We start from the raw sequence: 22170 nt of genomic DNA on the forward strand, positions 1-22170 counted from the left end.
TTCCCTTTTGCTGGTTCCCACACCACCTATATCCTTTTGGTCTGTAGTGGTGCGACCGAGCCGCTCTTGGTACATTCCAGGGTATATTCTGCATCCTTGCCAACCACAGTGCTTCCTCCAAGTGATGTTCACCTTTTAGGGGGATGTGGGGTGGTGGTGGGCAGTATGTGGTGATCAGTAGGTGACTTCCTTGCCCATGTTTGACTTTATGCCATGAACACTTTGTATGGTCGAGAGTTGATGTTGAGGACACCCTGGGCTGCTCCCTCCCTCCCGCTAGTACACCACTGTGCTGCTACCACTGCTGGGTCTGTCCTGCCCGTGGAACAGCTGGGCTCAGTGAGTGGGCAAATATTTGGCAGATGGAGTATAATGTGGGAGTATGAGCAGTTATCCACTTTGGAAGGAAGAATAGAGAAGCAAAATATGATCTAAATGGAAAGCGAGTACACAAATGCTGCCTGCAGAGGGAGCTGGAGCTGGATGCCCCATATGTGAATCCCAAAATGTTAACATGCAGGTACAGCACATGAGGCCTTTGGGGAATGAATATTAAAGTAAGAAAGGCTTGCTGAAGCTGTACAGGGCACTGATGAGACCACACCTGGAGTACTGTATATTAATTTGCGGCATGATTTAATGGTATAAAAACAGAGTCCAGTTTCGGGCGTGTTTAGCAAGGTGCTTCTTGGCCGAGAACGACATCGCTATTTAACGGGACTTTGCTATTTCTTTGGCCTCAGCGAGGAACGCCACCAAGGCTGCATTTACAACATTTCTTGCACTGATGAACTCAGCTCACCAGTGCAGGAAGATTATTTTTAAATGCTGCCCCAATCTTTCGACTCCCCTCAGCCACTCAACCGTAGTCTCCGGACCGCTCCATTGCACCCAACTTACCTCTTAGGGAACCCTCAGCTCGACCCTCACCCCACCTCTTAATGGCAAGGCACCCCTGGGCCCGATCCCCGGCAAGGGCAACGTGGCACCCGGGCCTCTTTGCACTGCCAGCCCGGCACCCGAGCAGTGCCATTGCCAGCGGGAGTGCCGGTGTACTGCCCTGCCCAGAGCCTGACCACCCGGGGTCTCTAACGGCCTGGGAGGGCTCCCTTTGGTGCCGTTAACCCTGGCCCATGTTTGTGGAAACCAGTGCTAAACGGCACCCTGGTGAGGTCTCCCAGGCAAGGCCGTTAGCGCCCGGGTCCTGAGAGAATACGCCGGTCATGTTTAAATGAGCACCTGGATCTCGGCCAGCAAGGGTTGAGTTACAGATTGCGACGTTGCGCGAGATCTCATTAAATCTCGCAAGGTGTTTTGAGCGGCGTGCATCTGGCACGAGGCCTCTCGCGAGAGTCGTGTCACCAAATCGGGCACAAAGAGGCCATTAAATTGTGCCCTCGTCTCCTTCCTTAAAGATGGAAGAGCTTCTATTGGAGGCATCTGGCACGAGGCCTCTCGCGAGAGTCGTGTCACCAAGTCGGGCACAAAGAGGCCATTAAATTGTGCCCTCGTCCCCTTCCTTAAAGATGGAAGAGCTTCTATTGGAGGCAACTTCGAGAAGCTTCCTTGAGAATTAAAATTAATACATTTCCTACTTTGTGATTATTTTACATTTATTATTTATTGTGCAATATGCAATGAAAGTTACAATTCCTGACTTTAACATTTCTATCTTCTGATTTTTTAGCCATCATTAAACCCTCCCGGAGGAACCACGTGTGATATAGTGCTTTTAAATCGATGGAGTGTGAGGAACTATGAAGTGCAGCGGGGAGACATTGTATCTGTGGTGTAAGTAACGCATTTAACAGTTTCCACTGAAATGTGTATTTTTATGAACCACTTGCCAGCTTTGAAAATGTGCATTAGTTGCATTACTCCTGCAGCGTTTGTTTTAAAAGCTGTCCTCTGGGTATAATCCTGTGACTGGCATTGAGGTTTTTCGTTAATGAATTCTTTAAACGAGCCGTACTGTTAAGTATTTGTGATCTTGTTGTGATTGGTTAATTTCTGTTTGATGGACTGGGTCTGTTCCTTGTGATTCATTATAAAACGTCACCCAGTTAAGAAAATGATAGATTGCAGAGACCAGCACATAAATTTATGCTGAGCTTTGCACTAACTGTTTTTGTGTACTCGGTGGATTTTCTTGGCCATGTGGCATTTTGTGAATGGGACAACCATGAAACCGAAATGAAGTGCACTGCATTAATATTCTCTTTAAAATCACCCAACTTACTGTTCTCTTGTGGCGTCTCACTTCTGTGGTGGAACAGAACATGATGCGAACTTCTCCAGGGCCTCGTATGGAAGCATATGGAATGCTCTCCTTCATTGGCAGAGGTATAGAGTATAAAAGTAAGGATATAATGTTGGAGTTGTATGAAACACTGGTGAGGCCACAGCTGGCGCATTGTGTGCAGTTCCGGTCACAGGAAGGACGTTATTGCTCAGGGGAGAGTGCAGAGGAGGTTTACAAGAATGTTGCCAGGGCTGGAAAAGTGTAGTTACGAGGAGAGATTGGATAGGTTGGGGTTATTTTCTTTGGAACAAAGAAGGCTGGGGGTGACTTAATTGGGGGGTACAAAATTATGAGGGGAAGAGGTAGAGTGGACAGAATAAAATTGTTTCCCTTGGTGGAGAATTCGAGAACTAGGGGACATAGATTCAAGATGAATGGCAGAAGGTGTAGAGGGGACACGGGGAAGAATGTTTTACGCAGAGGGTATTGGCTGTCTGGAATTTGCCCAAATTGGTGGTGGAAGCAGAGACCCTAAGATTTTCACTTTAAGTGCTGTAAGCTGGGTGTCCTTGGGCTGGCATGGACATGATGGGCTGAATGGCCTCCTTCTGTGCTGTAACTTTTCTATGGTTCTCTGGTATGCATGGCCATAAAAGAGGGGGGGGGGTGAAGGGAAGGTATGAAGTGTCATGTTGGGTGTTCCACTATACAAACAAACCAACACGGTTGTAGATGGTACAACTCTGTTTTATTATTCTTGATAACATCTACTGTATACTTCTGGCTGTGGTTCGTACTTTACCAGTTAACCTGTGGACCCAACCCTTGCACTATCTTAGAGAGGCACTCAGCACATGGTGTATGTCTGAGTGGCACGCTGTGAGCTCTGTGCCCTGAGCTGTCTCCTGCTGGAATGAGCGGGAACTGTGGTGTTCCCTGTTTTATCTCACTGGTGATTGGCTGTGATTTTGCATGTGTGTTGAGTGGTCCGTTGATCTGTCCATCAATGTGTGTGTGTGTTTGCACCGTGATATGTTTATATGAATATCATGACATCCCCCCTTTTCACAAGAATATGTGCCTATATGGTAATAAATATTGTTGTGTACTGAGTGCAGCTGAATATGTGTGTGTAATATCTACAACATGTATATGAGGCTAAACTATATACATAGGAAGGTGTCAGGTGCAACATAGCTACGGGGTTGTACCATAAACAAAACAAGTGCAATCATCAAATATCGAAAGAGAACTCCTGGAACGACAAAAAGAGAAACACATTAACATTGTGGCATAACAATTCAGTGAGTCCAATGTGCAAACAGGCTCATAAGTCCAGCCTAGTAGCTGGGCGATGAATTCGGGGTGACCGCCTCAAGGGTGGGTCAGGATCCACCGGCTGAGGAATGGGCCTGGCCACGGGCGATAGAGGAATAGGCATAGTGGCAGGAAGCTCCACGAAGTCGACATCAGGGACACCAGGAAGGCGTGGCACCGGTGCATGATCATGTAGCGAGCGTGGAAGCAGCTGAAGGGCCCGCCGATTACGCCGGCGAATGGAGCCATCAGGCATACGAACCAGGAACGAGCGGGGAGCCACGCGTCGGAGAACTTCGGCAGTTGCTGACCAGCCACCCTCTGGTAGGTGGATGCGGACGTTGTCTCCAGGCGCCAAGGCAGGAAGATCAGTTGCCCGAGTGTCATGTGCCACCTTCTGTTGAGCACGCTGCTGTCGCATCCTTTGCAGTACTGGAGCATGGTCGGGTTTAGGAACATGAATGGACGGTACAGTGGTCCTGAGGGCGCGACCCATCAACAGCTGGGCTGGTGAGAGGCCTGTGGACAGTGGGGCCGAGCGATAGGCCAGCAGGGCTAAACAGAAGTCAGATCCGGCATCAGCAGCCTTGCAGAGGAGCCGCTTCATGATATGGACGCCCTTTTCCGCCTTGCCATTTGACTGGGGATACAGAGGGCTGGACGTCGTGTGTGAAACCATACGAAGCGGCAAAAGAAGACCATTCTTGGCTCGCAATACAGGGCCCATTGTCCGACATGACGGTAAGCGGAATGCCATGGCGAGCGAAGGTTTCCTTGCATGCTCTGATTACAGCTGATGATGTCAAATCATGCAGGCGTATGACCTCCGGATAATTTGAAAAATAGTCAATTATGATGATGTAGTCCCTGCCGAGCGCATGAAAAAGGTCCACACCCACCTTCGCCCAGGGAGACGTTACCAACTCATGGGGCTGAAGCGTCTCAGGGGGTTGCGCCAGCTGAAACCTTTGGCAGCTGGGGCAGTTGAGCACAATGTTGGCGATGTCGTCGCTGATGCCCGGCCAGCTTCTCGGGCCCTCCGCCTGCACTTCTCAACCCCGAGATGGCCTTCGTGTAATTGTTCGAGGACCAGCCTGTGCATGCTGTGTGGAATCACAATCCGGTCCAACGTTAGGAGGACACCGTCAGTGACGGCCAAGTCATCCCGGACATTGTAGAATTGTGGGCACTGTCCTTTGAGCCACCCTTCCGTCATGTGGCGCATCACACGTTGTAGAAGAGGGTCAGCCACAGTCTCCCGGCGAATACGGGCCAGACTTGAATCGTCAGCTGGCAGATTGGCCGATGTGAAGGCCACATGCGCTTCGACCTGACAGACGAACCCCCCCCGATTCGGGCGGTGTGCTCACTGCTCTGGACAGGGCATCCGCGATTATGAGGTCCTTTCCCGGGGTGTAGACCAGTTGGAAGCCGTACCTCCGGAGCTTGAGCAGAATGCGCTGGAGGCGAGGGGTCATCTCATTAAGGTCCTTTTGTATGATGCCGACCAGGGGGCGATGGTCGGTTTCCACGGTGAACTGAGGGAGACCATACACATAGTCGTGGAATATATCTATGCTGGTTAACAAACCCAAGCACTCCTTCCCAATCTGCGCATAGCGCTGTTCTGTGGGGGTCATGGCCCACGAGGCATAGGCGACCGGGGCCCATGATGCAGTGTCGTCCCATTGCAGGAGTACCGCCCCAATGCCGGACTGGCTGGCATCAGTCGAGATCTTTGTATCTCGATTAGTGTCGAAGAACGCCAATACCGGGGCTGTGGTGAGCTTGATCTTGAGCTCCTCCCATTCCTTCTGGTGTGCGGGCAGCCACTGGAACTCCGTAGTCTTCTTCACCAGGTGGCGAAGAGGCGTTGTGTGGGAGGCAAGGTTGGGAATAAACTTCCCCAGGAAGTTGACCATCCCGAGAAAGCGTAGTACTGCCGCCTTGTCTGCCGGCTGCGGCATGGCTGTAATAGCTGTCACTTTGTCTGCATCCGGACGCACCCCTGACCGGGATATGTGGTCCCCCAGAAACTTTAGCTCAGTTGGGCCAAAAGAACACTTGGCTCGGTTGAGGCGCAGGCCGTGTTCTCGTATCCGAGCAAAGACGCGCTGGAGACGACTGATGTGCTCCTGTGGTGTGGTGGACCAGATGATGACGTCGTCAACATAGACGCGCACCCCTTCGATGCCCTCCATCATCTGTTCCATGATTCGATGAAACACCTCGGATGCCGGGATGATGCCATATGGCATCCTATTGTAGCAGTATCTGCCAAAGGGAGTGTTGAAGGTGCACAGCTCCCTGCTGGACTGATCCAGTTGAATCTGCCAAAAACCCTTTGAGGCATCAAGCTTTGTAAAAATTTTAGCCCGGGCCATTTCGCTCGTGATGTCTTCCCGTTTGGGCATGGGGTAGAGTTCCCTCATGATGTTATTGTTCAGGTCTTTCAGGTCGATGCAGATCCGGAGTTCGCCAGAGGGCTTTTTAACGCACACCATGGAGCTGACCCATGGCGTGGGCTCCGTGACCCGGGAAAGCACTCCTTGTTCCTGGAGATCCTGCAGCTGCTGCTTGAGGCGGTCCTTGAGTGGTGCTGGGACTCTACGCGGTGCGTGAATGACCGGGGTGGCGCCCGGTTTGAGCCGTATTCTGTAAGTGTAGGGCAGTGTGCCCATGCCCTCGAAAGCTTCCTGGTTGTGGGCGAGGAGCGAGTGGAGCTGTGCCCTAAAGTCTGCATCCGGGAAGTCTGACGTGCCTTCTGGAGACAGAGCGTGTACCCGCTGAACGAGGTGGAGAACCTTGCACGCCTGTGCGCCTAGCAGGGAGTCCTTCGAGGATCCAACTATCTCAAAAGACAGTGTGGCTGTGTATGAATTGTGTGTAATTTCGAGCTGGCAGGATCCCATGGCCGGCATAACATTACCGTTGTAATCGACCAACTGACAGAGGGATGGCCGAATCGGTGGTTTGACCTTCAAGGCGTAGAAGGCTGACCATGCAATGAGATTGGCGGAGGCACCAGTGTCTAAACGGAATGTGATTGGTGATCGGTTGACCGTTAGGGTGGCACACCATTCATCACCCGGATTGACGCTGTGCACTGGCATCGGCTGGTGGGTCCTACTTGGGGACATCCGATTTCTGTCAATTACCGCAACGCGGAAGGCTTCCTGGTCGTCGGTATCACCGGTCTGTAAGTCGTCAGGGTATGACTCAGTGTATGGAGGCTGAATGGCCCGCACGTCCCTGCGAGGCTGGCGGAATTGGGGAGCGTTGGCAGGTTGAGCTGCTCGACAGCAGGCAGCGTAGTGGCCCAGCTTGCCACAGCGGAGGCATTGTCAATTTTTCGCTGGACATTGCCGCTTTAAATGTGTGGATCCACAGTTGCCGCACATCGTGATGTCATGGCGTTCGTTGCGCCACCGCGCATGCTCAGTTCGGTCCTGCGTAGAGAACGCCTGCACGTCACGTCCCTCTGCGTCGACGTCTCTTTTGGCGCGTACAATGGTGGCCGCGGAAAGCGCGCGAAATGGCCGCCCTCATCCGGGCCGCGTGCCGGGAGGAACTCGATGGAGTGGACCCGCTCGGTCTCGTCGGAGCCCTGCCGTTCCGATTCGGCCGCCTGGAATTGGGAGTACCGGCTGGTCGCGTTTTCGTGGAGGACGCAGGTTTCGATGGCGGTGGCTAGGGTGAGGCTCTTTATTTTGAGGAGCTGCTGCCGTAGGGTTCCCGAGGTGACCCCAAAAACTATCTGGTCCCGAATCATGGAATCGGAGGTGGCCTCATAGCCGCAGGACTGCGCAAGGATACGGAGGTGTGTCAAAAAGGATTGAAAAGGCTCATCCTTACCCTGCAGGCGCTGCTGGAAGAGGTACCTCTCGAAGCTCTCGTTCACCTCGACGCTGAAGTGTTGCTCAAGTTTTAGAAGGACAGTCTTGTACTTTGTCTTGTCCTCGCCTTCCGCGAATGCCAGAGAGTTGTAGATGTGGATGGCGTGTTGCCCTGCCGTGGAGAGGAGGAGGGCGATCTTCCTGGTGTCCGATGCATTCTCCCTGTCTGTGGCTTCTAGGAAGAACTGGAAGCGCTGTTTAAACAGCTTCCAGTTGACGCCGAGGTTTCCAGCGATTTGGAGCGGCAGCGGCGGGCTGATGGTGTCCATGGCGCAGGATGGCGGATCGCTGTAGATGTGCAGGTAGGTCTCACAGTTGCTGGGTTCCAATCCTGGTACTATGTCGTGTTGGGTGTTCCGCTATACAAATGAACCAACAAGGTTGCAGATGGTACAACTCTGTTTTATTATTCTTGATAACATCTACTGTATACTTCTGGCTGTGGTTCGTACTTTACCAGTTAACCTGTGGACCCAACCCTTGCACTATCTTAGAGAGGCACTCAGCACATGGTGTATGTCTGAGTGGCACGCTGTGAGCTCTGTGCCCTGAGCTGTCTCCTGCTGGAATGAGCGGGAACTGTGGTGTTCCCTGTTTTATCTCACTGGTGATTGGCTGTGATGTTGCATGTGTGTTGAGTGGTCCGTTGATCTGTCCATCAATGTGTGTGTGTGTTTGCACGTGATATGTTTATATGAATATCATGACATGAAGGAGCCTCAAACTTTCAGGGGGGGAAGGGGTGGGGTTCCTGAAAGGGGTTGTGTGGAGGTCTGAAAAAGGGGTGTCCCCTCAGTGCCCCCATATCAAGGTTTCCTCACTTGGGGAGGGGGTGATGCCCATGTGTGTGTGGTGGAGGGGGGGGGGGGGGGGTTTAAATTGTCTGTGGGTAGGGGACCCCCAAGCTCACTTGGGAGATCGGGGCACCCATTCAAAACGACACCCTGATCCCTGAGGAGCCGGTTTTGCCGGGAGTTCAGTTCCCCACTGCTGAAGAAGAAATTTCCAAGTGTGGACTAAACCGGGTGGAAACTCCGCAAGGCCCAAAGACATGACTGTGGGCGGGATTTACCATTTGTTCTCGCTGGCGGGGTGGTCCGGTCCCACGACGGCACACGGGTTTCCCCGGCGACGTGGGGCGCTGTCACTGGGAAACCCCATTGACAATGGCGGGGTAGGAAGATCCCGCTGAAAGACACACGGTGGGGTGGTCAGTAAATTCCGCCCTAAGTAGGAGTGAACACCAGTGTGGATCTCACCGAAAACCCGGCGGGAAACACCCGCCAAACACGCCGAAAAATGACACTTGGAAATGGTTTGGTTGAATTTCGCCCTAAATCTGTTCCCAAGCGGAACGGCGTGTTTCAGTGGGAATAAACACGGGTAACCCCCTGCAGCCTTTCTCTGTGACAGTGTGGCATACCCGAGATCTTCCAAGCTAAAATGTACTTTTAGCTTCAAAATCCAAATCATTCGATCCTGAGATCTGCAAAGTTAACGTGTGTGAAGAATGGAGTGCATGGCTTTTTCCTCAAAGTCGCTGGTTCCACCAATAAATCCCTTTGTTCACAACGGTGCTTTTAGCTTCTTTGTTTTGGGAGCCACATACACAATTTCAATCACTTGTTGACATAACTGCAGCCCCCTTACTCCAGGATCATCCATTGTTTACGTTTTCTCACTTCCAATCCGAATCTTTTGAACTGAGCACTGGTTAAATCTCATTAGCCCAGGTCTGTTCACCAGTCTTTCAACTAAAGGGGCTGGTTTAGCACACTGGGCTAAATCGCTGGCTTTTAAAGCAGACCAAGGCAGGCCAGCAGCACGGTTCAATTCCCGTACCAGCCTCCCCGAACAGGCGCCGGAATGTGGCGACTAGGGGCTTTTCACAGTAACTTCATTTGAAGCCGACTTGTGACAATAAGCGATTTTCTTTTCTTTCTAAATGCTTCCATTTAGCTCCATTTAAAATTCAATTTCGAAACTAAGCTATTTTCTAAAACACGCAACGGATGAAATCAGGTATTTGCAACGCAATGTTAAAGGGAATTGTACGCATGCAGGTTGTCATTGTCATTTAAAACTGGCCTATATTTTGTGAAAATTGTGCAGAATTTTCACTAGTTAGCCCCATCCTTTACACTAATGACTGTGGGGCGTCTGCTGCTCCAGGCAGCAGAAGGTGATGCTGAATCTGCATCTTCGAATATGGATGTTGAGTTCCTGATGGCGGAGGCACTTAAGTGATCCTGAATCAGTCAATGAATAAATTAGATGAGATGCTGTGAACCAGTGTTCAAGGGAAGGCCGACATGTAGAGATATTGCTTGTGGTGCTAAGGAGTGAAGTTGATTTATATGTTTTGGTTGATACAAAAATTAAACATGCCAGTATGCTAATTCAAATAAAACTTCTCCATTCTATTTAATTAGACGGCACTTGACTGACTTGAGTTTAATTTTCTCCCCACAAAGAATTGACCTGATCTGGTGCTTTCTGTGCTGCTCTCTTAATTGAGATACAGAGTCAAAACCCGAGAACCATTTATTGGCTGAGCAGGCAGCAGGCTCGTGACTTGAATTTAGCAATTACTAAGAAGACAATTGTGTGTTCAGGAAAATAGAATTTAAAGCACATCATTTTCTTCTTCTTTCTGTCTTGGTTTAATTTGCTGTTCACAGAGTGCTCTTCCCCTTTGGTGCATCTTTGTTTAATGTCGTGAAGTTTACGGTTACCGGAAAAAACGTTCTACTCTTGATGGCCAACAAATAGCGGTGCTGACATTTCCGTCTCCGAGCGAGCCCTGTGTCCAATTGCCTGGTTTCAAAACGCTGTTTTATTTAAGCCACTGTTGCAGTATTGCCTGGGCTCACCTGCTGAGCAAAAGCTGTATTTAAAAAAATATATTTTTATTCTCCTTTTTCACATTTTCTCCCAGATTTACACCCGCCAACAATAAACAATAATCAGTAACAAATATGTCAATCCCCATATCAATAACAACGATCCCATCTTCCCACCAAACTCCCAAACATTAGCCCGCATGTTCACACAAACAAATGACAAAAAGGAATTGGGGATCACCCATAGTCGCCATTAACACACACAGCCCCCCTCCCCCCAACCCTCCCACCCACCCGTCCCAACTGATGTTCGATGTTATCCAGATCTTGAAAGTGCATAATTAATCATGCCCATGAATTGTCGAACCCCTCCATCCTTCCCCTCAGTTCAAACCTAACCTTCTCAAGAGTCAATAATTCCAACAGGTCCCCCCCCCCCCCCCCCAACACCAGGGCACAGGGTGGAGCGGTTGCTCTCCAACCCATCAGGATCCGCCTGATTAACGAGGCCAAGGCTCCAACATCTGCCTCCGCACTCGTTTCCAACCCCGGCAGGTCCGACACCCCGAATATGGCCTCCCGAGGGCCCGGGTCCAGTTTCACGTGCACCACTTTAGAAATTACCCTAAAAACCTCCTTCCAGTAATCCTCTAGCTTTGGACAGGACCAAAACATATGAACGTGATTAGCCCCCCCCCCCCCCCCCCCCTCCCCCCCCGGGCAACGTTCACACACATCTTCTACTCCTTCAAAGAATTGGCTCCAAAAGCTGTGTTTTTACAACTGCTTATTTTATTTGCTCACGGGGTGTGAGTGTCGTTTTTCTGACCATCCTTCATTGTCCTTGGGAAGGTGGTGCTGAGCCTACACCTTGAACCGCTGCAGTCAGTGTGGCGGATATGTTCCCACAGTGCGTTTAGTTAGGAAGGCGGTTTGAGCGAGCGACACTGAACGAGTGGCGGGGGCATATTTCCAAGCCATGATGGTGTATGACTCAGAGGGGAACTTGTGGGTTGTGACATTATGTATAATGTCTATCACATTAAAGATTGATGTAATACTCTAGCCGACCACTAGATGGAGCTGGGGAACAGATCTATAAAAAGGAATGCCTCTTAGATGTCTGGGAGAGGGTGACGAGAAGGCGAGAGAGAATAGGAGCAGTGCAGAGGACAATTTAAGATAGTGTGCATGAGACAGGTGTTAGTATGGTGTAGATTTTAGTTCAGTGAAAAAATTGCTTTTTTTCTTTACGAATAGTGATTGAACTGTATAATAAGTAGTGCAATAAATTTTAGCTTTGTTTATTTGACTTGGCTTTCTGTGGTCTTTGTGTACACTACGAATCCATCCCGAGTATTAGCAACACAAAAACACCACATAGGTGGTGTTGTTCCCACAGCTCTGGTGCCTTGTTTTTCCTAATTGGAAGAAGTTGTGTGTTTGGGAGGCGCTCTTGAATGGGCCTTGGCAAGTTTCTTGTCAATCGTAAAGACTGCTGCCGTGGCTCAACTGTGCTGGTGGGAGTGACTGTTTGAGGTGGTGGATGGGATGCCAATCGTTAAGGCTTTGTCCTGGATACTATTGACTTCTCGAGTGTTGTTGGACAGGCACTAGACAATTGGGGCGTATTCCTGCACACTCCTGATGCACAATGTAGATGGTGAACAGGTTGTCAGAAGATGAACGACTCCATGCACAAAACCTAGCCTCTGATTGTCCTTGTATTTATCTGGTTGGCTCAGTTAGGTTTCTGGTCTTTGTTGGTGGTGATGGTTTCAGCAATGATAATCCCATTGACTGTCACTGGGAGATGGTTAGATTCTCTCTTGTTGGAGATGGCCATTGTTTTGGTATTTCAGTGGCACAAATATTGATTGCCACTTCGCAACCCCAGATCTTGTGGCATATGGGCAGAGAATGCTTCATTATCTGAGGAGTTGTGAATAGAATTGAACACTATACAGTCATCAGCGAACACCCTCACTTCTGACCTGGTAATGGAAGGAACATCATTGATGAAGATGGCAGGGCCTAGGATACTGCTGTCTTTCAGTTCAGATTTTTCAGTGGTTCAACTTGATGTTTACAAACATATTAAGAAATCTTACGACACCAGGTTAAAGTCCAACAGGTTTGTTTCAAATCACTAGCTTTCGGACCACTGCTCCTTCCTCAGGTAAAAGTCCAACAGGTTTGTTTCGATGTCACTAGCTTTCGGAGCGCTGCTCCTTCCTCAGGTGAATGAAGAGGTCTGTTCCAGAAACATATATATAGACAGATTCAAAGATGCAAGACAATGCTTGGAATGCGAGCATTAGCAGGTGATTAGCAGGTGGATCTGTAAAGATTTAATCACCTGCTAATGCTCGCATTCCAAGCATTGTCTGGCATCTTTGAATCTGTCTATATATATGTTTCTGGGACGTACCTCTTCATTCACCTGAGGAAGGAGGAGCGCTCCGAAAGCTAGTGACATCGAAACAAACCTGTTGGACTTTAACCTGGTGTTGTAAGACTTTCTGTGCTCACCCCAGTCCAACGCCGGCATCTCCACATCATGCCTTCCTCAGGTGAGGAAGGAGCAGTGCCCCAAAAGCTAGTGATTTGGAACAAACCTGTTGAACTTTAACCTGGTGTTGTAAGACTTACTGTGCTCACCCCAGTCCAACGGCGGCATCTCCACATCATGCCTTCCTCAGGTGAGGAAGGAGCAGCGCTCCGAAAGCTAGTGATTTGGACAAACCTGTTGAACTTTAACCTGGTGTTGTAAGACTTCTTACTGTGCTCACCCCAGTCCAACGCCGTCACCTCCACGTCATCTTTACAAACATATGACGTGATCCACAATCTCTTCTTAACCAATAACATTAAAACGCGTATTAATTCATGCAGGGCATTGGCAATACACACGTCGCCTTAGTGCACCATAGGGTCATTAGACATTCCCTAGGATGAGGGGATTGTTTATGAGGTAGGATTGAGTAAACTAAGGGCCCGGATTCCCTGGAGCTTAGAAGAATGAGAGGTGATCTAATTGAGGTGCATAAAATCCTTCAGGGGAATGCCAGGGTAGATGCTGACAGAATGGTTCCCTGGCTGGCAAGCCTCGAGCGAGTGATCACAGTCTCAGAATAAAGGGTCGGCCATTTCGGACGAAGATGAGGAGAAATATTTTGACTCACAGGGTTGTAGATCTGGAATTCTCTCTCTGACAGGGCTGTGGATGCTCAGCTTTTGACATATTCAAGGCAGAAGTCAGTAGAATTTTGGCTACTCAGGGAATTAAGAAATATGGGAATAATACTGAAAGGTGGAATTGAGGTGCAAGTTCAGTCATAACCTTGTTGAATGCAGAGTGGATTCACAGGGCCACAGCAGACGCTATCTCCCTGGCTCTACAATCAACACTCGAGCAACTCGACAACAAGGACACCTATGTAAGACTGCTGTTCATAGACTACAGCTCCACCTTCAACACCATTATCCCAACAAGACCAATAACTCAACTCTGCAATCTTGGACTTGACCCCTCCCTGTGCAGCTGGAACCTCGACTTCCTCACCAACAGACCGCAATCTGTCAGGATAGGCAACAGCACCTCCTCCACAATAGTCCTCAACAACGGGGCCCTGCAAGGATATGTGCTCAGTCCTCTACTGTACTCCCTGTACACCCATGACTGTGTGGGAAGATTTAACTCCAACTCAATCTATAAGTTTGCGGATGATACGACTGTGGTGGGCCGTATCTCAAACAACGACGAATCAGACTACAGGAGGGAGATAAATCACTTGGTTGCAGGGTGCACCGAAAACAACCCCTCACTAAATGTTGGAAAGACCAAGGAACTGATCATCGACTTCAGGAAGCGCAGCACGACACACACTCCCGTCTGCATCAATGGCTCCGAAGTGGAGATGGTCGATAGCTTTAAGTTCCTGGGGATCACCATCTGTCCTGGTCCACTCACGTTGATGCAACAGTCAAGAAAGCCCAACAACGTCTCTACTTCCTACAGAAGCTAAAGAAATTTGGCATTTCTGCATCGACTCTCTCAAACTTCTACAGATGTGCGATAGAGAGCATCCTATCCGGCTGCATCACAGCCTGGTATGGCAACTGCTCGGTCCAAGATCGCAAGAAACTGCAGAGTGTGGTGAACTCAGCCCCACGCATCACACAAACTTGCCACCCCCACATTGATTCTGTCTACACCTCCCACTGCCTCAGGAAGGCAGACAGCATTATCAGAGACCCCTCCCACCCAGGCATTGCATTCTTCCAGACCCTTCCATCAGGCAGAAGGTACTTCAGAAGTCTGAAGACTCGCACATCCAGACATAGGAACAGCTTCTTCCCCACAGCTACAAGACTCCTCAACGACTCCCCCTTGGACTGATCTGCACCCTGTAAGAACACTATTCACGACGCCCTCTGCTGCTCTTGCTCATGTATTTGCTTTGTTTGGCCCCTTGTTCCGCACTGTAACCAATTACTGTTTGTCGATGTACCATTTGTCAATGTCTGTTGATTATTCTTTTGTCTACTATGTACGTACTGTGTACGTTCCCTCAGCCGCTGAAAAACACTTTACACTGTACTTCGGTACATGACAATAAATCAAATCAAATCAAATGAAATGGCGTATTCTGGCTGGTATTTCTTGTGTCACCCTGATGTTATTGATTTACGCGATTAACCATACCACAAAATAATTGTTTTGTGAAAAACTTTGAACTTTTGGCATGAGCTGCTGCATAAATGTAAGCGGGAGGCGACAGAGCTGTGTGTAGCTCAATTACCACCCAGGCAGCGTGTGGTGTACATTATGTGGTTTACTCAGGAACAGGTTGTCTTCGAAAGTAAAGGATGCCTTCAATGGGCTTTTTGCATCAGATCTACCGTTTTGATTCTGGCCCTAGTTGCACAGGCCTAGAAATGTGCCATTGTAAAGTCTTTGCTGCTGACAAAACTTTACAACCACGATGACAGAAGTGGCAAGTGCAGCTTTTCAGCATGCGTGTTGAAAATTCAAATAGGAACAGTTGATTCGGTTGCAAATAGAAGAAGTAAATAACAGTCTGTGCACTGAAAATTTGGGCAGTGAATTAGTGTAAATGGGTTTGTTTTGTACTGCTTTAACTGTTTCCTTTCATTTTATTGCTGCAAACTAAGAAAAGATTAGTGAATCTAACGGGATTGCACTTTACTGAGCCACGCCTCTACATGATCCGCTGTATTTATGAGGCACTATCTGTGCATCAGATACAAAATATGTGCTCCACAGCTTTGAAAGTAAGCAACATAATCCCACGTTCACTGTGAAGAAAAGTAAGTCAGCAACACAAAACAGGAGCATTCCGTAAATACCTGAGGAATCTGTGATTGACTGCAAATGTGTTCAAATGGGGACGCTTAAATGCACAACAAATTTTTTTGCAGTGCTCATCTTTATTGTGAGTTGGAGCTTGGAATTTTCTCATCCATTTCTATTTTTTGTTTCTGTCTGGGAGAATTTCTTTAAAAAAAAAATTCCAATTAATAATAATAATAATAATAATAATAATTTTTACTGTCACAAGTAGGCTTACATTAACACTGCAATGAAGTTACTGTGAAAACCCCCTAGTCGCCACACTCCGGCACCTGTTCGGGTACACAGAGGGAGAATCCAGAGTGTTCAATTCACCTAACAGCACATCTTTCGGGACTTGTGGGAGGAAACCAGAGCGCCCGGAGGAAACCCACGCAGACACGGGGAGAACGTGCAGACTCCGCACAGATGGCGACCCAAGCTGGGAATCGAACCTGGGACCGTGACGCTGTGAATAAGAGGCAATTTAGTGTAGCCAATCCACCTGGTCTGCACATCTTTGGGTTGTGAGCACATTCTCCCCATGCAGACACGGGGAGAATGTGCAAACTCCACAGACTGGGACCGGGATCGAACCCAGGTCCTTGGCGGCGTGAGGCAGCAGTGCTAACCACTGCGCCACCGTGCCGCACCCTGTCCAAGAGACTTTCTAAGTGAATCTTTGTGTGTCTTTAGCCTGTCTCTGCGACGTTAAACTATTAATTGATTTGTAATGATGATTTGCAGAATGGAGTCATGTCAGTAAAACTAAATCTCATGCGCAACCAATTGGGAAAAGTTACAGTTTCCTTTCTCGTCTTTGAACAAAGTTTTGTTTTAAAAAGTTGGTGCGTTCCACCTCGGCTTTGGAGTGATTATTTAGCTCTTTATATCTGTTTGGTGAATCTGTAATTTAATGTAATGTAATTTCCCTGTCTTTTGGCGGCAAGGGTGATCACAATTTCTGTACACTGTAGTTATAGTTCTCATTTGCATGAATTTTCACCAAGAGATCGACGTTCTGTGTTAAAACCACAAGATGGTGCTGTGTAGCTGATTAAATGAAATGGGTTGGAACAGCCAAAAATTAAGTTCCCCCCTGTAAATGCAAGATCTTCAATCTAAGGACTGGTATTGTCTGGTATGTGAACAGAAATTAAGTTAAATGACCAACTTAGGCAATTACTAGGTCAGTTAAAAATAAAATATGTCTAGATCGACAGAGAATGGAAGATAATTAAATTTGGAATGCACGGGCATGATGGTTTAAAGATTTTTTGCAATTATTCTTTCTGTTATTGCTACAGATTAGGCAGAAATAACTGCTGTATTTAAGGATTCAAAATTATTTTGACTAATGTAATCCATGATAATTGTAGCATGTTATATTGTATTCTGATTTCCATTTATCAAGACATTTTACTTTATCATTAGTGTTTGTTAGAAATATTGTTGGTGACATTTTCAGACTGGTGCTTCAGCTACGTCCTGTCAATCTTGTATTTGCTCTATGCTGATATTTATAATTAAGTATTTATTGAGATGAGGTAGAATTAGGTTTTCACGATCTGTTACCCCGCCTTCATTGACTGTTAATGCTGCTACTGTTCTCACCAGGCACTTCTTGCTGTTCTTTATCAGATCTTCGTGCTTCCACCCAAAAATATCCACAAATGGACCAAAGCTCTTCCCCGCAGCATACATTTTCTGTGTACTTTCACCTGACTTATTGCGTCATGATTTTCAGCCTTACTCTGCGTGTTAAATTAAAGAACAAAGAACAAAGAAAAGTACAGCACAGGAACAGGCCCTTCGGCCCTCCAAGCCTGTGCCGACCATGCTGCCCGTCTAAACTAAAATCTTCTACACTTCCGGGGTCCATATCCCTCTATTCCCATCCTGTTCATGTATTTGTCAAGATGCCCCTTAAATGTCACTATCGTCCCTGCTTCCACCACCTCCCCCGGCAGCGGGTTCCAGGCACACACCACCCTCTGTGTAAAAACCCTCGCACATCTCCTCTAAACTTTGCCCCTCGCACCTTAAATCTGTGTCCCCTGGTAATTGACTCTTCCAGCCTGGGAAAAAGTTTTTGACTATCCAAAATGATATCAGTATTTTGCTTTCACACATCTTTGATTGGCTCAAAGGGAAATAGCACCCTTGGTACATGTCCAAATTATTGATATATACATAATGATATGTACATCATGAGCAGCAATTGTCCCAGAACTGAACCATATGGGGCACCACAATGCACTTCAAACTATTTTCTTTAAAAATCTGCCCCTAACTCGTGTCCTGCTGTTTTTGTTCTTTCTAACCAATTTGCCACCCTCGTCCTAATTCCTTACCCTTAATCTTCTTGTGTTGCATTGCGTTTCCTTAAGTCAATGACCTCCGACCTAGTGTGACAGGGAGAAGTGAGCCAGCTTAAATCCTGGAGTTCGTGTATTAGTCGCCCGTAAAGTAATATTTGATCTGTGTTGATTTCAGTTTGTTAAGTAAAATTCTTAAAACGTGAAATCTTGTGCTTTCTACTGGTCGACGGGAAATTTTTTTATTTTTTAAAGCTCTGGTTCTCTCTGGCAACCATAGCACAGCTCACATCCCGACCTCAGCAACTAACGCTGGCACCGACACTGATCATTTTCACCTCACAGCCAGCCCTCGCGGTCAATTTCCACAAATGGTTCCCATCCCTCCTGCCAACCCAATCCATTTCTCACACGCGGAACTTGCAGGAAAGGGTGGCGCGGAGCCCCAGGGAAGGGGAGAGAATGACGGGGTGGAGAGCAGGTGGCCCTCCAGCGGTAGCCACCTTGTCGGCTACTGGGGAGGAGGTCTTGTTTCAGGAGGGCTGATGCTCGGAGCAATCACCCACCAGAAAAGCTGGAGCTTCCTGAGGCCCTGCTGCCTACACGAGTTGGGAGGACCTGTCCCCTGCCTGTAAACCCTGTGCTGAAGGTCTCGCCTCCCTCAAATCAGATTAGTGTGATTATTCCCTATGCCCTGCTGTGTTATTTATCAGAGGTCCAAGGTAGAAATGCAGATCTACTCTTTTGGCACTGTGACGGCGAAGAGCAGAGAAGTGCAGATGACTGAAGCCCAAGATGAACTGATTTCCCAAACTACACTTTGTGCAGGACCAGGTAATCCATGCCTGGTCTTGATTTCCCTCTAGCCCCTTTAGTTATAATAAATCATTATCGCGAACTTGCTGAATTGGTTTTCCTTGATTTTGATGGATTTATTTTGTAATGAAAGAAAGTTTTAATTTCAGTGACTCATTTTGAGGCTGAAATGCAGTGTAGCAAGAATCAGGATGTAGATTTGTGCCTTTTATTACTTGTCTGATAGTTGCCGATCTGAAGGATGATGTGGGGGGGAAGGAAACATAGTCAAGGAACTTTACCATGGAGAAGGAAGAGAAATGAGAGGGAATGTCAGCTCATACTCTGCACATGATTCTTGATGGTTAGTTGTAGACAAGAGGAAGTGGTATCTGTAGGGAAGATGTGGAATTGAAGGGCTGGATTCTCTGTTTGGGAGACTGTTCTCCCGCTGGAGCTGAATTGCTCTGGTTCATGCTGGGGCGAGGAGTGTTGTCTGGAGGCGCTTCAACCCATCCACAAAACGCAGTCATTTTTCTTTTTGATAAACATTTTATTGGAGGCATTTTCAAATATATACATAACAACATAAAACCAACCGTGGCAACAGCAAACAGCCTAAATATCCTTAAACCCCTCACCAAATATCTCCCCCCACTTTACCTGCTGCCCCCCCCTCATTTTTGCTTTTAACCCAACCTGAGCGGAAATATGAACCCCCGACCCCCCCCGCCCGCTGACAACTCAATACTCCTTAAAGAAATCGATGATCAGCTTCCACCTTGAAGGTGGTTACCCCTCCTCTGCCCCCCTAATGGCGAACTTGATCTTCTCTAAGTGCAGGCACTCTGCAAAATCGCTCACCCACACCGCTACGCTCGCCAGCCCCGAATCCCCCCAGCCCAACAAAATCCGTCTCCGGGCTATCAGCGAGGCAAAGGCCAATACATCGGCCTCTCTCCCCACCTGCACTCCCGGATCCTCCGACACTCCAAATATTGCCACCTCCGGACTCTGAGTTACCGTTACCCCCAACATCTTTGACACTGTTGCTAACTTTTGGTTGGCTCTTAATTCGTAATTTGCTCTGTTTGTTTAACCTTTGCTCTATAGTCGCCAGGTATCTTTATGATACTGCCACTAGGTTCAAGTTCAAGTAATGATCAATAACTCAACACACCAATTAGTAAGATTCAAATCAAAGCACATTTATTATACACAGTAAATCACTACTCATGCATAAAGTCTACTTTCTAGGCTATTCCTATCACTAAAAGGCCTATACTTAGCTTTGGACTGGCCCACCAGGTCAGGGGAACAAACGGCCTTTCGTTCAGGTCCTGAGTCTGCAGGATTCAAAAGCTGGTATGGACTGGTAGCTAGGAGCGCCTATCTCCTATCAGTGAGTGTTGACTTGAGACTTACTTGGTTGGAGGCAGCGAGGCAGGTCACTGTCAAGGGTTGGTTCAAGTTGCTGAGTCACCCTGCCAAAGAAGAACGATTTGAACTTGGGGGCTTTACTTTATAATCCCCAGGGGCTTCCCGCCCTTCGGGGCGGACCCCGTACCTGGTTCCAAGTGATTGGACTACTTTCCGATCACTTGGATCGATTTCTCCAATCCTGGAGTCGTTCCATGATCGTTGGGCAGTCCCTAAATGTCCGGTGGCCTTCCTTTGTCTTGGCTCCTGCTGGCGCCGAGGAGTCTGGCTTGGCTTTATTCACCTCAACTGTTGCCATTGTGCCCTGGAATCGCTCATTACTATGCAGAAGGCTGCTACATTACTATGCAGGTGGCTGCTGGTTTCAGTGCTGTCTGGTTCTTTACAGGTTCCAATACACATGATTTCTGTATTTGCTAGTCTTTGCCTGTGTTGGCTGAATTTCCCTTCAGCCTTTGCTGTTCTCCATTTTAAATCGGGAAGTGGCCAACTCAGGTGGCTACAACACCATATCTGAAAATCTCAATCAAAACCTCCTCAACCTTGGACATGCGCAAAACATATGGATATGGTTCGCCGGCCTCCCCGCGCACCTCCCACAACTATCCTCCACCCCTAAATCAAACCGACTCATCCTGGACACCGTCACGTGGGCCTTATCACTTCAAACTGGATGAGACTTAGCCTTGCACCCGACATGGCCAACATTCCATTCACTTTCTTTATTACCTGCTGCACCTACATGCAAGTTTTCAGCGACTCATGCACCAAGGCTCCCAGATCCCTCTGCACCGGAGCACCCCAAAGTCTCTCCCCATTTCGATAATAAGTTGTCTTCACATTTTTCCGACCAACATGGATGATCTCACACTTCTTCACGTGAATCTCAACCTGCCACCTTTTGGCCCACTCACCTCACCTGTCTACCTCCATTTATTTGTAAGATTCTTATTTCCTCATTGCAACTTACTGACCCACCTATTTTAAGTGTCTTCTGCAAATGTGGCTGTAGAATCTTCGACCCCTGTATCCAAGTCGTTAACATAGATTGTAAATAGCTGGGGCCCAAGGATCGAACCCTAGTTACGTCTTGCCATCCAGAAAAAGACCCATTTATTCCAACACTCTGCCTTCTGTCCGTCATCTAGTCTTCTATCCAAGTTAATAAGTTACTCCTAACCCCAAAGTTGTTGTATTTCAATATCTACAATACTATATTTGGCTTTCGTATCAGTAAATTGTTGCTGTGGATGTTGGCATATAAGTCAACCGTTGAAGCCTGGAGAATTACGTTGAAAAGCAGGAATTAACTTATATGCCAAGTATAAATGAGAATTGTCACCATTGATGTGGGTGCAGATCACCATTTTGAAATGTCATTAGTTACCGATGCTAAGAGTGAATGTGTATTAAATTCACACATTTTCACTACACATGCATGAATCACCTGCTTAATCTCTTGTGTCCAGTTATAATGTACTGGTAAGTAACACATGCATTTTTGGAGTGAAAACATTGAGGCTGACTACGCCTGCATATCATGGCTGAAAAGGGGAGATTGACTTATACACCGAATATCGGCAAGAACATGACATTTGGTCGGGGTTAGCACTGCGGCCCCACGCCGCTGAGGACCCAGGTTCGATCCCGGCCCTGGGTCACTGTCCGTGTGGAGTTTGCACATTCTCCCCGTGTCTGCGTGGGCCTCACCCCCACAACCCAAAGATGTGCAGGGCAGGTGAATTGGCCACGCTAAATTGCCCCTTAATTGGAAAAAAAATAATAAAAACATGACTTTTGGGACCTGAAAAAATGGGACTGCCTTCTACAGCTGTTCGATTTATGTGCTGGGATTTACTGCACTTTTGAAAAGCTCTGTCGCCTTGAAAATGGTAGCTTTCCATCTAAAGGTGCCATTGCTAATTTTTGTCGACAGATGAAAAGCAAAACAGCTGATTTCCTT

At 47.8% G+C, this 22170-nt stretch overlaps 1 protein-coding gene across 1 annotated transcript in view; it reads left to right on the forward strand.

Annotated features, from left to right (window-relative positions):
* immp2l (inner mitochondrial membrane peptidase subunit 2) overlaps positions 1-22170 on the forward strand; it is a 674197-nt gene that overhangs the window by 15724 nt on the left and 636303 nt on the right. Inside the window, exon 2 of the mRNA XM_072485308.1 lies at positions 1688-1791. Coding sequence (XP_072341409.1) covers positions 1688-1791 — 104 coding nt within the window. The remainder of the gene's footprint in view (positions 1-1687; positions 1792-22170) is intronic.

Source organism: Scyliorhinus torazame, chromosome 19 (genome assembly GCF_047496885.1).
Source record: "Scyliorhinus torazame isolate Kashiwa2021f chromosome 19, sScyTor2.1, whole genome shotgun sequence".
NCBI lineage: Eukaryota > Metazoa > Chordata > Chondrichthyes > Carcharhiniformes > Scyliorhinidae > Scyliorhinus > Scyliorhinus torazame.